General features: G+C 40.0%; 1 protein-coding gene across 4 annotated transcripts in view; it reads right to left on the reverse strand.

Moving 5' to 3' along the window:
* Nucleotides 1–15633, reverse strand: part of LOC126259229 (nucleobindin-2) — an 88318-nt gene that overhangs the window by 69169 nt on the left and 3516 nt on the right. For all 4 annotated transcript variants that reach the window (XM_049955845.1, XM_049955844.1, XM_049955843.1 and 1 more), the window contains exons 2-5: nt 13858–13988; nt 8212–8322; nt 3826–4050; nt 2938–3111 (exon numbers count right to left, since the gene is read on the reverse strand). In XM_049955845.1, coding sequence (XP_049811802.1) covers nt 2938–3111; nt 3826–4050; nt 8212–8322; nt 13858–13988 — 641 coding nt within the window. The remainder of the gene's footprint in view (nt 1–2937; nt 3112–3825; nt 4051–8211; nt 8323–13857; nt 13989–15633) is intronic.

Genomic DNA, 15633 nt, shown 5'->3' on the forward strand with positions numbered 1-15633 from the left:
ACTAAGGATGAGTGTGAAGTCCTACAACCAGCTGCTTTTGGGCTCTTCAGCAACTGGCGGGTGTCATCTTTCCCACTAGCAGAAACCTGGGAATGGAGCGACCCAAGGGACCCCTTCCTAGCGAGAGAAGCCGAAGAAGACTTACACTTCTCCGGCTTAGAAGTGGGGACGGACGTCCCCGATGGTTGCTCGGAGGGGGAGTTGTTGCTCCCGAAGTAGCTGGTGCAGGAGCAACAGGGCGGGAAATGCCCCCCCTTGATCAAGGGGGCAGGTGTAGTCTTCTGGCTCTGAGAGGTGATCTGGGTTGGCGGAGCTGATGGTGCCAGAACTGTTGTAGCAGCGGCGTAAGACAATGTCATACACCCAGGATACAGGCCTTCAAATTTTCTCTTAGCCTCAGTGTAGGTCAGTCTGTCCAGGGTCTTGTACTCCACGATTTTCCTTTCTTTCTGGAGAATCCTGGAGTCTGGCGAGCAAGGCGAATGGTGCTCTCTGCAGTTGACACAGACGGGAGGTGGGGCACATGGAATATTGGGATGTGATGGGTGTCCGCAATCTCAGCATGTGACGCTGGAAGTCATATGGCCGAACTTCCAGCATTTAAAGCGCCGCATAGGGGGAGGGATACAGGAGGGTGGTCATTCCCACAACTGACACAGACAGGTAGTAGCACATGCAGTGAATTTTCACAAAATGGCTAGCAACAGTCTACACAAATTGGGTTATATGTATGCATGGAAGACATACAGGGTGACAATTACTGAGCTACATGAACTAAAATCGTCATAACTTATGAATGGTTTGCATTAGAACATTCAAACTGCACTTTTGGCCACGGAGCATGATGGGAATTAGTAATCACTGTATGTTTTGGTTTAGCGACAAAGCCCTATTTCATTTGGATAGGTTTGTCAATCAAAACTGGTGATTTCTGGGACAGAGAACCCGCATTTCATGATTGAGAAGTCTCTTCACCCTCAACAGGTGATGGTGTGGTACGCAATTGTCCAGCCACAAAATAATTGGTGCAATATTCCTTGAGGGCACAGTGACACTACCTTCATGTACCAAATGATACATGAATATCTTGGAAGAGGATTTCATCCCCATTATCCAAAGCTACCATGATTTTAACAAGATGTGGTTCATACAAGACGAAACTTTACCTCATTGAAGCAGAAGAGTATGTCCTGGAGGAGCTCTTTGGGGACCGCATTCTGGCTCTGGGGTACCCAGAGGCCACTGGCATGGGCCTTAAGTGGCCACCATGAATACATGTAGATTCCCTTTTGTGGGGCTATATTAAAGACAGGGTGTAGAGCAGTAAGCCCAAACCCATTGCTGAGCTGAAAACATCCATTCAGGAGGTCATCAACAGGATCGCTGCTCCACACTTCAGCAGATCATAAAGAATTTCACTATTTGTCTGTGCCCCATCATCGCGAATGATGGCAGGCATCTTGAACATGTCATGACCTAAATCCAGATAACTGTAGCAATGTTTACATGTTGAATGAAGCGTGTGCATGCCACAGTTTGTAACTAATTTACTTTTTTTCGTATAGTTCAGTAATTGTCATCCTGTATGTTGAAATGTTGACATTTAAAGCAACACATTGGGGGCGAGGAATATGGCTTCACAGAGCAACAGGGAACTATAATTTTCACCTTCTCTGCAGTTGAATCCTCCTCAAAAGCAAAAGATGAATGAGCCACTGTCGATCTTATTGTCTAGCGGGCTTTGATGTACACGTTGTACAAAGTGGATCTCTTGATTCCCCAAGTGTTTACACAGTTCTTCATCCATCTGCTGTATCATGTCCAAGTGAAAAATCAAACCCTTCACCATGTTTAAGTTCTTATTAGGTGAAACAAGTTCTTATTAGGTGTTATGGTAACAGATGCACCACCAAATTGTTTACAAGGGAGTAATGATCACGACAGGGTAGGATTTGCCATCTGAATTAAGGTGGAGCCACTTCATAATTTAACAGGGGAAGAAAGTTTGCACATTTTGTTTTTAATATTCTTCACAAAGAATATTGACTTAGTAGAGAGAAAGGACTCTCCATCTAGGTGCGAACCAGGAACTGAGGGGAATAAGTGTCTGCAAGTTGTTTGGTTTTACATTCCTCCCAGTGCATGGCAAAGAGAGCATTCCTGGGGTTGCAGTGAACTGAATTTAACTGTGGTCTGTTTAAAGAGACTGCTATAAATTTAGTCCTTTCACAATTCCAGAATTCTGCCAAGGTATTGCCTCCTCAAGCACCTACTCCTTGATATGCACAGAGAGGTGACATCTCTGGCACTGAAAGTGCAGTCCCTATGTGGTTAGGGGGCTAACACTGTATGAGTACCTGATGACTCACCACATGGACTGGCTACCATGCTTGGTATCAGGTGCCCTTCTCCTCACATACTAAATTCCTGGAGGAAAACTGGCAAGGGTGGAGATCAAACCCAGTTGTTGGGACCAACATACGATAATCACAATACACTGTGCAAAACAGAGTGATGAAATGGCAGAAGCCATAATCTATGTCCCATGAGTGAGCTAGGCTGTCAGCAGGGAAGCTGTAATAGAGAATAAGTCCGACAAAAGATAAAATCACAGTGTGAAATTGCTGCACAGGAAAGGAAAAAGTATTTCAATAGCTTAGGGCCCCATGCTTGCCACACGTGTACTCAAAAAAAGAGTTGTGAGCCGCTTGGCAGGGCTTCCACACCGAATCAACTATAGGGGCTCCAAAACATTCTCAAGGGCCCTATGATCCACAGTATCAAGGTCCTCTGGGTCTTTACATGGACTGGGGAATCTAAGGTTACTGCCTCTATTTGGGTTATCTCAATATAATTTATGGCAGAGTACTTAAAAACAACTTAAGTATATAGTGATACAATTCAGTACTACTAATTTTACTAACAAGTTACACTTACTGGTTCATGAGCTTTCTGTTTCTTTTCCTTCTCTTCTATTTCCTTTTGAAGCTGCTGCTTATGTTCCTCATCTAAATTTTTTAATTTCTCTTGTTTCTCAAATTCCTTCTGCATCTCATATTCTTTGAACTCCTGCCTTCTCTTTTTATCAGCTTCAGCTAGATCAGCTGTTGTCTGCGGGAAAGAGATGTCAGAATTATTTACTTTCTCTCAATAGCACGGGACTAACACCAGACCAGTCTGTAATAGCATGATTCACTACCAGCACTTATGAGTCTGACTATAATAACTTTTATCAATTTCATTTCTACTGTATAATATGTTATTGGTGTTGTTGATGGCCATGACAGGAGAGGGTGTGGGGTGTGTAGAAGTAGTAGTAGTAGTAGTAGTAGTAGTAGTAGTCGTGGTGGTGGTGGTGGTGATAGTAGCAGTAGACCCTCAGGTCCAGTGGCCAGAAAAAGTGGCCCGTGTGTGCAAGTGGTGCTCTGTGTGTGTGTGTGTGTGTGTGTGTGTGTGTGTGTGTGTGTGTGTGTGTGTGTTTTTTTTCTATACTGGGACAACTTTTAGTAGTCTTTTTCATTGTGCCTGTCTGTAAATGAATGATGAATGCCTCCTTTGTGTGGAGTTGAGTTACATATAAAATGTTTCTAACACTGATGCTCCCTAGCAATTGACCCATCCCTCTTGTCACTTTTCCTCGACTTATTCTCAGCTCTTTCATCTAAGTCAATTATTAATCTAAGTGATGTCTGGGTCTCCAACTATGAATCTTGTGTTTTGTTTCATTCATTGCCACTTATCCTGCAACATTTCTTGAAAATTTTGATCTATGATTTATATTTCTTAGCAATAGAATGCTGGTATCTTCATAATGTCCATACTAACCTTTGCAATTAATTTACGCAGATCTTCAATCTCAAAAGTATGAGGATTTGAATGATCAAGATGTTCTGGTGGTATCTTGAGGTGTTCTGTGTCAATCCCATTACGAAGTTCATATTCTTTGATTGCCAAATGTCTGAGTCGTTCCAGTTCTTGACGCTTCAGTTCATCTAGTTTTGTGCGCACTTGATGATTCACGTATTCCAGTTCTTGAGCTATTTTGCCTGTCTACAAAATAAAAGTGTGACTGCAGAATACTGTAATATATATGTAATTATATATAGGAATAAAAGCTTCAAAAATGCAGGCTAGCACTGAAACTTCAATCAAATAGTCTTTCACAGCAAAGAACATCTCAGTTACCAGAAGAAACACTTGTGATAAGAGTTTGCAAGTCACTCTCATAAATACAATGTGGAATAACTGTTCTCTGATAGCAGTTAGAGCAAACAACAGAACTAGGGCGGTTGCCTGTTTGGTGTCAGCCAGTGCCCTGTTTTGTCACTGCTGCCTCTATCCCATACACTATACAGGGTGTCCCCGCTATCTTGTCCAACAAAAATATCGCTGGAACAATAACAGCTATTGGAAAACGACTTTCACCGGTATCAATGTAGGGCTGGGGCCCATGAATGTACATATTTGGAAACATTCTAAAACGAAAGCATATGTGTTTTTAACACAAACTTTTTTTTTTCAATGGACCTCCTATATTTTTTCTTCAGCAATCCATAGCATGACAAAGCACATACACAATGGTGTTGATTGCATCGCAATATTCCCATTACATCCCGAGATATTAAGACGCGAAGTTGACGCTTGAAACACCCGACATGCGATGCTAGCGCACATCCTGAGGCTCAGGCGTGAACCCCATGCTGCCCGTAATCACGATGTGATTCAATGCGTAATCACACTGCCATACTTATAAAGAGGTTCGAAACAAATAATATGGTCTGCTGCGCGATTACGGCAGCATGGAGTTCACGCCTGAGCCTCAAGACGTGCGCTAGCAGCGCATGTCGGGTGTTTCAAGCGTCAACTTCGCGTCTCAATATCTCGGGATGTAATAGGAATATTGCGATGCAATCAACGCCATTGTGTATGTGCTTTGTCATGCTATGGATTGCTGAAGAAAAAATATAGGAGGTCCATTTAAAAAAACATAAGAGGTCCATTTAAAAAAACATAAGTTTGTGTTAAAAAACACATATGCTTTCGTTTTAGAATGTTTCCAAATATGTACATTCATGGGCCCCAGCCCTACATTGATACCGGTGAAAGTCGTTTTCCAATAGCTGTTATTGTTCCAGAGATATTTTGGGTGGACAAGATAGCTGGGACACCCTGTATATATCATTGTATGAAACGCTTACTGTTACCATGATGCCTTTCCTGCCCTGTGATCTACAGAGGCCTGGCCCAAACGCACTGCACCATTGAACAGATTGATGCTTGGAAATACACCACTGTAAATGCCTTTTTTCATAAATTTGTACACAATATTGTACAATGACACTCAGGAACGTGACCAAATTTTTATCTGTTTTGTTTTTTATTCACACACTGATAATTACCTCCAATGAAAGCTTACAAGGGAATGGTCCAATTCCACATGTCACAACCTGCCTTGAAATTTGTTGTATATGAAGAATACATCAAAAGAAACACAATGTCAAAATTTTAGCTGCTAAGACGCCCCGCAAATACTTTTAAAAAATTGTTAAAATTGCCAAATTTGTAGCTCACCAGGCGACTGGAGGAATCTACATCCCTACTGCAGCTACAGCAGACAGTGCACATGCAACACAGCAAGCACCTAGCTTTGACTGATGCCAAATTGGTAAACAGATAACGTTGCACAATGTGAATGGGATTTGTAAAGCAAATTTTAGTTTCTGCTAACAGTTACTCAGACAAAATTGTTCACAGTTGATATTCACTCGAATCTACACTCATGTATATCCATAACACCTTGCAGCTGCCTCTGCAGTATCACAAAGTGTTAACAATGGTGAAAAAAGTCTATTAATTTTCTGTTTGTTTATCTCATACATGGTTGTTAATAGCATCCGTCTTTATGTAGGTTCAGGTTTCACAGTTGTGTAGAAGCCAATTAATGTTTTTAACCTCACAAAGATTAAATATGAAGAATGTAGTATATGCAACTGAAATCACCTATTTCCTATGAACATCTACATATGTGTTATTTATTAGTGAATTTCTTTGAAGTTCATTTGAATGAATTGAGATTAGCTAAAAATTGTGTGGAAAAAAATTAAAAGAAATAGAAAATAACAGGTGATTTCATGAATTGAGGTTTGAATGATGATTGTTATGCTAATTAATACCCAAAACAAAAATACAGTATCTTGCCAGCTCATAAAAATGTGAACAATATTAACTTTCAGTGACAAAGAAAAGGCTGTAAATTTTTTGGTTAAATTAAGGAAGGAGACCACACTTATAGTTAAGCAGTGTGCAAAGCTGTTTTCATTTTAAATATGAAAGTGAAATATATCAATAGAAAAAAGGTGTGAAATATGCATCAAAATGGAAATGGCAAAAGTGTGAAAAAACTATTTGGAAGATATGGAACTGTCACTAACAGGTAATGCTACAGAGAAATTTTTAGCTGGCATGAAAATGAAGCTTCTTGTTTTCCCCTAAAATGCTGAGTATAAAGCCAGTCAGCTCGATTCCGAGCAAGAAATGCATTCAAGGCAAATTAGGAGCAAAAATTTAAAAAAGAACTGTTTCGAAGCACAAATTCTGTAATTGACATAGCAAAATCAGGAAAAATGTGAGAGAATAACTTTCAGTACTACATCAGAAACATCTTCTTACCAGTTGCAGAAAATAATTCATTGCTTTTGTTGAACTTGTGGTCTGGACACAACAACACCTCTGCCCTCAAGAGAATGGTGTAAAGACTGTTAACATAATCCAGATACCATCTGGAACTGAAAGTATTATTCAACCTTTCTAAAGAAATTTTTCAACAGTGTAAAGGATGTGAATGTATGCTTTCCCGGCATATACAGCTGACGAAGAGTTCTTCAGGCTTCCAGCCGGGTGGCGGAGTCTTCAAACTGCGACATTTCGACGAGTGACATACTCATCTTCTGGTGAAGTGCCGAGACTTTGTGGATGCCCGTCCCCAGTTTGAAGACACCGCCACCCGGCTGGAAGCCCAAGAACTCTTCGCCAGTGTAAAGGATTTTTTCAGAAAACTGTTGAACAATATAATTTTCAATAGCTGTGTGTGATTTCAGGTTTATCAGCATAATAGTACTGCTAAACTTAAGTCATTTGTGCATTCTCAGTTTGCTTCATCATGTTTTACCAATTTGATCAAGTATGCAAGTATGCAGCACCATATGCAGAACAATGGCCATGACCATTTCTTATGCATCCCAATCATGTCTAAATATAACTAGTAATTACTGTGACATGCTTTCTTTTAACAGGTTTAACTGATGTAAGGACAATGTTAGTTTTCATTATCCAATAGACAATTCCCATTATTGTGATGACTAGGGAATAAAGAAGTTAGTAAATTACACACCGTTCAAAAAATTATCGTATGAACTGTACTACAGGAACAGTTATAAAATATCTTGTCAACAAATTAAAATTCCAAATTGACCAAATCGTTTGTATTGTATCATCATGCACTGCCTTGATTTTCTTTCCACTACTTGTTTAAATGTCTCTGAGCACTATGGGACTTAACTTGTGAGGTCATCAGTCCCCTAGAACTTAGAACTACTTAAACCTAACTAACCTAAGGACATCACACACATCCACGCCCAAGGCAGGATTCAAACCTGCAACTGTAGCGGTTACACAATTCCAGACTGTAGCGCCTAGAATCACTCAGCCACTCCGCCCGGCTTCCTCTACTAGTCACTTGTGCAGTAATTACATCTGCAACAGTTTAGCTGTTGATATGAACTGTAGCTGTTGATATGAACTGCAAGTTTTAAAAAAATTAATGATTTGAGTCTTTTTGGTATGATTTAAGTGCTTAACATTCACACATGAGTGCACTTCATGTTATGTGACATTACATTCTCTTTGTTCACCAATTCTGCACTAGGCAGGAAGGGCTGTACAAACAGCTGTTTTAAGTAGCTCTTCATGTGGAAAAAATGAGTAACTTTAACATTTCCAAAAAAAAAAAAAAATACTTGCAGTGTGACTTAGTAGCTAAAATTTTGACAGTGCATTTCTTATCGTAAATTCTTCCTATGTGAAAAATTTCAGGGTAGGTTTCAACATGTCGGATCAGAACATTCTCTTGTTAGAACTAAACAGAATCAAAAGAAACTATCCCAAAAACTACAGCAAAAGGTACTTTAAACACTGATATGGAATACCACTTACACGAATATCAGCTTCTTCAGCCTTTTCCAATTTACGTCTAAACTCTGGATCACTCTCTAGTGCTGTCACAACTTCTTTCAAGTAACGAGAGTACTCAATTCCAAGGGGTTCCTGCACACACACACACACACACAAGAGACAATAACTCACTGAAAATAGTATTAAAATTGTAGTTTTAAAAATCAATTTAAAAAATAAAATTATGCTAATGATCATCATAATGTGTTCTTTGGATTATGAAGTTCCATGACTAAATAAAATTATGAAACTCTACAAGTATTCACAAAATAATTATAGGAACAATAAGTACAGCATATTCAGTGACATAAATGAAATGTATACAAATCGTGCCTTCCTGCAGATCTATCCATTTCGTCAATGCCTGTGGCAAGATGGAAACTGAGACAAACATGTACAAATGGCAAAACGATCCCAATATAATCTGGAAATAGATTTGTATTGCATGTAAAACCTACAGATTAAGTGTGCAGCATGCCTGTAAAAGAAGGCAGGCACATGGACACATTCGAGGTCAATACATGGACCATTCTCTTGTTCTCCAGAATAATGCTGCTGAAGCAGATCAGCGTGTGTGTGATACAGAAAATCTGGGCCTTTCCTCATCTGTTTAGTTACATTCTACACACTGATTCCAGAATGATATTATCACTCTGCAGACTATAAACAAAAAGTCAGTCATAATGAATGACATATCATTTACAATACCACAATCACACCGGGCCTCAGATGCAACAGCAGAAAAACATCATTAAATGGTTATTTATAACATGAAATTTACTGGTACATTCTGATCTGTTAATATACAGGGCTATTACAAATGATTGAAGCGATTTCATAAATTCACTATAGCTCCATTCATTGACATATGGTCACGACACACTACAGATACGTAGAAAAACTCAAAGTTTTGTTCGGCTGAAGCCGCACTTCAGGTTTCTGCCGCCAGAGCACTCAAGAGCGCAGTGAGACAAAATGGCGACAGGAGCCGAGAAAGCGTATGTCGTGCTTGAAATGCATTCACATCAGTCAGTCATAACAGTGCAACGACACTTCAGGACGAAGTTCAACAAAGATCCACCAACTGCTAACTCCATTTGGCAATGGTATGCGCAGTTTAAAGCTTCTGGATGCCTCTGTAAGGGGAAATCAACGGGTCGGCCTGCAGTGAGTGAAGAAACGGTTGAACACTCAACTTACCACAGCCGACGGTTTGGAAAATCTTACAGAAAAGGCTAAAGCAGAAGCCTTACCGTTTACAATTGCTACACGCTCTGACACCCGATGACAAAGTCACACGCTTTGAATTTTCAGCACAGTTGCAACAGCTCATGGAAGAGGATGCGTTCAGTGCGAAACTTGTTTTCAGTGATGAAGCAACATTTTTTTCTTAATGGTGAAGTGAACAGACACAATGTGCGAATCTTGGCGGTAGACAATCCTCACGCATTCGTGCAGCAAGTTCGCAATTCACCAAAAGTTAACGTGTTTTGTGCAATCTCACGGTTTAAAGTTTACGGCCCCTTTTTCTTCTGCGAAAAAAACGCTACAGGACACGTGTATCTGGACATGCTGGAAAATTGGCTCATGCCACAACTGGAGACCGACAGCGCCGACTTCATCTTTCAACAGGATGGTGCTCCACCGCACTTCCATTATGATGTTCAGCATTTCTTAAACAGGAGATTGGAAAACCGATGGATTGGTCATGGTGGAGATCATGATCAGCAATTCATGTCATGGCCTCCACGCTCTCCCGACTTAACCCCATGCGATTTCTTTCTGTGGGGTTATGTGAAAGATTCAGTGTTTAAACCTCCTCTACCAAGGAACGTGCCAGAACTGCAAGCTCGCATCAACGATGCTTTCGAACTCATTGATGGGGACATGCTGCGCCGAGTGTGGGAGGAACTTTATTATCGGCTTGATGTCTGCCGAATCACTAATGGGGCACATACCGAACATTTGTGAATGCCTAAAAAAACTTTTCGAGTTTTTGTATGTGTGTGCAAAGCATTGTGGAAATATCTCAAATAATAAAGTTATTGTATAACTGATATTCATACTTGACACCTCAAAACTAAAGAGAAGACAACATCGACAATTTTTTTGAGAATTAACAAACTGTCAGTCCCTCTCAGAGGACACCGCCTTATCGTAAGCACCTTCAGTGCTGGGCGGGAGGGTTTGTGTGCTTTGATGATGTCGAGAGCTGTACTGGCAGTAGTCTAGCTACTGGCAGGGTCACCCAAGCCGGAGTGATCTCGACTGAGAAGCCAGATTAAGTGGGTCCCACACCATAGGGTAGGGGGGACTCCATAGGCTACGTCATCAACCCCTCTAGGGGAGCTAACCCCAAAATGAAAGTCCAGTCCTCCAAGAGTTGAGTGCAGTGTTGATACCCCTGCCTGAATGTTGTACTGCCCCTACATAAGACAAACTGTTAGGAAAGAGGAACATGGATTTATTGGTGCTTATATTTGGAACATGGAATGTGTGTACGCTGTTGCATACAGGAGTGATGAATAGGGTTGCAGAAGAGGTGCTAAGGTATGGAATGGGAATTGTTGCACTGCAGGGAATTAGGTGGAAGGGGAAAGGAGATATTTATACGCAGAAATTCTCCCCATCTATCCAGGAAAAGAAGAGAGACAAGGGGAGTACGGAATTGGGTTTATAGTCTCCAAGGATATGCATAGATCTGTTATTGCTTTCACCCCATATAATGGAAGAATATCTACTCAGCATATGAAAGGCAAATTTCACAATGTGACCTTTGTCAATACATATGCACCAATAAAAGAATCAGATGAAAATACTGTGGACATCATCTATGATCAACTAGAGGAGGTATGGGACAGAATACCCAGATATGATTCCACAATAGTTCTTGGCGACTATAATGCAAAACTGGGAAAGGAAAAGGCATTAAAAAGCATGCTTGGTAAGGAAAGTCTGTATGACGAAACTGATGATAATGGTATGAGGGTTGCCCAGTTTGTTTCTGCAAACAAGTTGAGAGCAGTAAGTACCCGTTTTCCAAGGAAAAATATCTACAAAGGGACGAACAAATGAATCATACCAAATAGACCATATATTGATATCAAAAAGATGGGCATCCGATATGGAAAATGAGCGAATTTTGATTCTGACCACTACCTAGTAAGGGCCAAAATGAGAAACTTGCCATGGCTGCCATAGGAAGTAGTACCAGAGTAAACATATGGAATATAGAACAATTGAAAGATAGGTCTACTGTTCAGAAGTACCAGAGCAGATTGACTCCTTTAGGAGTTACAAACGAAAGATGGTGGAGATGATAGAAAAAAATGGAACTCTATTAAAGATGTCATTAGGCCAACAGCACATGAAATACTGGGGCAAGCAGGGAGACTTAGGAATGAAGACTGGTATGATGATGAAAGTAGACAGGCAGTGGAACAGAAAAAGGAAGCAAGACTGAAATGCTTGCAGCAGAATACTAGATCAAATCAGGCACTGTATAATGAAAAGAAAATAGAGGCAGAAAGGGTATGAAGGAGGAAAAAAGGGAAGCCATGAAGAGAAAGACAGAGGAGCTGGAAGAGCACTACTAAAAAGAATGAAAGAAGAAAGTTCTACAAGAAAATTAAAGAAGGAACTCAAGAATATAGATCGAAAATAACAGCTTGGAAGGACAAAGAGGGGAAATTTGCTGACAGATAAACAAGATGTTCTGGATGTATGGAGAGGATACTTCAAGGGAATTTTGGAGGGCAATCCTACCAGGAACAAGCAGCTACTCGATAATACTGCAGATCTGGAAATAGAGGAAAGAGGAACTATGGAAGATAGTGTATTGTTTAAAAATTATGTAACACCAGGAAGCGATGAAATAACTGCATAATTGCTAAAAAATGGGGGAACTTATCTTCATAAGTGGATCCACAAACTTATTAAGTTGATATGGAACTATGAAAGAATCCCAGAAGAATGGACCTTAGGTGTAATCAACCAAAACATAAGGAAGGAGAAAAGACCTGCTGTTCAAATTACCGAGGAATTACCCTGCTAGATGTAACCTATAAGATCTTCTCTAGTATTATCTACAAGAGGTTAGCACCATATGCAGAAGAGATTCTAGGGGAATATCAGTGTGGATTTTGGCCTAATACATCAACAAAAGACCAGATATTTGTGTTGAGGCAAATACATGAAAAGGCCTATGAGTATAACATTGAGCTGCATAACCTCTACATAGACTTCAAGCAGGCCTTTGAGTCTCTATAGAGCTCAAATGCTAAATGATTTGCTACTGTTTGGTATACCATCTAAGTATGTCTCACTTATTGAAGCAACATTGCCTGGTTCCAAGGCTGCAGTGCGAGTAGATGGAGAACTGAGCAATTGGTTTAGCATAAGTAAAGGAGTCGGTCAAGAGGACACACACTCTACAATATGCAGATGAAGCTGCAACTATATAAGGTCATGATCAAACCAGTAGTAACCCACGGATGTGAAACATGGATGCTAATGAGTGTTGATGAGCAACAGTTCAGGAAATTTGAACGTAGAGTGCTGTGTAAGATCTATGGAGCAGTTCAGAATAATAATGGTTTCTGGAGATCTAGGATGAATGGCGAGCTGGACGGCCTCACACAAGGAGCTGAAATCTTAAGAATTATAAAAAGTAGAAGAACAGCCTGGCTTGGGCATGTCTTCAGGATGGATACTGAAAGAACAACTAAAAAGATTTTTGAATGGAGGTCAATCGGAGGAAGACAGAGAGGAAGGCCACGAAAATGGTGGATAGATGATGCGGAAGAAGATATAAAATCACTGAGTCTGAGGATGGCGGACAACTGTGCTGGAGTGGCCAGAATGGAGGAAACTTGTTGATGATGCTGAAACCCACACAGGATTGTAATGCCGAGAGAAGAAGAAGAGAACAAACTGTCCGTTTCTGTTAATAGTGTGCTGCCTACATTTAGTGAAAACAACCACCACCACCACCACCACCACCACCACCACCACCAACAACAACAACAACATGAACATAAACATGATCAGGCCTAGAGAGCCACAGGGGATAACTACCATGTTATCCTCTGCTGATGGTGTCACTGGATGTGAAATAGAGAGGAATGTTAGCAAACTGATGACCCAGCAGCTGTCATCTTTCCTGATCTCTGAGCCATGGCTTCTCTCAAATAGCTACTCGGTGGACTTCACAAAGCTGTGCAATTTTTCCATCTGAGACCTTTCTTCAAGGACAGAGTCACTGGCAGCATCAAGAACTGGACCCAGGTTTCCTCATGGCAATCCAAAATCCAGACCATTTGAGAAATACGTATGTCACATAAAACACCTCATCCAGCATCCACAAATAGGGGCATATAGAGACATACTTAAAACTGTTTAGCTCACTTTGTAGAATCCACTACAAAAAAAAAACTACGTGCCACATGTTTCTCTCATCAAGTACTGTATCTACATGAGTTATGAAGGAAATTAGCCAACTTCAAAACAGATCTGAGCAAAGGGTAGAATTTATTTGTCAAGATCACAAGTTACAAATAAACTGCTCTTTACAGATTTAATCATAAAATAAAACTTGGTATGGGCAACAGAAATTTTAACCAAGCTTACCAGATTATCGGTTTCATTTATCTCGTTTCCATCAGTTTTTTCATCATTTTTCTTCTGTGTTACAGGTGGTCCAACAGTATTTTGAACAACAAGTAAGGTACAAAGGAGTACCAGGATACCTTTCATCATTACTGCAACAAATGTAACAGCATGATTAATACATCAGGCTACTTATATAAATAATTACTCTATTCAGCAGACACATTCTGTGTGCATATGTAATAAAAAAAAAAAGAAGTTTATAGGGGAGAAAATACTGTAAGTGGCTTAAACTATCAGCATGAAAGATTTGTTTGCCTGATAACACTACTTGATGGATGGGTTCTAGGAACCAAACTATCGCGTCATGTTCTCTCTGTCCTTGGTGAATGAAATTAATAAAATTCTTATAAAATGGGCAACCAAACTGATCCTTAGTATGCTCATCCAGTATGGAAAAAAAGCAAGAAGGCTAGGATAAAGCCATGTATAAAACAAAAAAGAGTAAACTACCTCAAACTGAAGGGTATTAAATTGAATTAACTGGAGACTTTTCTTGTAACAAGAAACACAACTTATGCACCTGAGCTGCAGGCATTCCATTCACTATGAAAACTGGTAAGTAGTCAAGGTCAATAAAAGGTACGAAGCAAGATAAAACACTTTAATTAAAACCATAAGGAATGTAAAAGCACAAATGAATTAAAAGGTTTGGTCAGGGGTCAGGCCAATTCTCTCCACCCAGAGGCCAGATCGCAAAACCATACTGCCTGACCTTCAGGTAAAATTACACGAGCTACACTATAAGATAAAACATAAAACTAGATTTTCTACAAGAATGTCATCTGTTAAAATTGAGGGTAATGACTAAATTGCTAGTTTCAGAGTTTGGATTATTGTGGTAAAAGTGGGGCACCGTTAAGATGTGTGCCACTGATAAGGGATACCACAACTACAATAACATGTTGAAGAATATACACATGGGTCACTGTAGTATGGTCAATGCAGAGTCAAAGAATTTTAGGTTCTCAGGACATTCTGCATGTAGCCATCTTTTATGCTATGTAGCTTGTTGGCATCTGTGATATAGCATTCGCTATTCAATGTAGTCAGGAGTCATTGGAACAGGATCTTCCTTAAGCCATGAATAGATAATGGCTAGCAGTGCCATACTAAACATTCCATAATAAAGAGTACTGTTCATTGCCACCTACATGTGTGAAGATGTAGGTCATTCAGCTATGAATGCACAACCATGGTTGTGAATAATTTTTGAACTCTAATTTGTTCACCACTGAATTAAACTGTTATCATAGAACATATAGGTCTGTCATGTCTGGGCTGCTGCACTGAAGGATAGAGATACATGAAATAGATGTACAAATGATCATGTGAGAGATTTCAGGAAGGTCACATATACTTCAGAGTGGACGATGGATTGTGGATGGGCTGATATGATGACACCAGTCAAAGGACAGTGAAAAGTTGTGTGTTGCAGTATGTCGAGGTTCTTATAAGATGTAACCGTGACTAGGATCACTGCCCTTGCTACATGAGAGCAAGGATTGGGTTCAGGAAATGAATTTTTTGTTAATACAGATCCGATTCTCATTTACTGTCCTTGTTTTCGATCTGTTCTGTGAAGAACTATGATTTTGTATTCAGAAACAATGAGTCATCTGTTCCGCTACACCTACTCTGGGGCATACGTTTATCTGTTTTTTAGTCAGTTTTCCTCCACTAGTGTAGCTAAGGAACGAAATATTTTGGGATTATATCTCTGCAATGTGTTGATCT

The sequence above is a fragment of the Schistocerca nitens genome, chromosome 5 (assembly GCF_023898315.1).
Source record: "Schistocerca nitens isolate TAMUIC-IGC-003100 chromosome 5, iqSchNite1.1, whole genome shotgun sequence".
NCBI lineage: Eukaryota > Metazoa > Arthropoda > Insecta > Orthoptera > Acrididae > Schistocerca > Schistocerca nitens.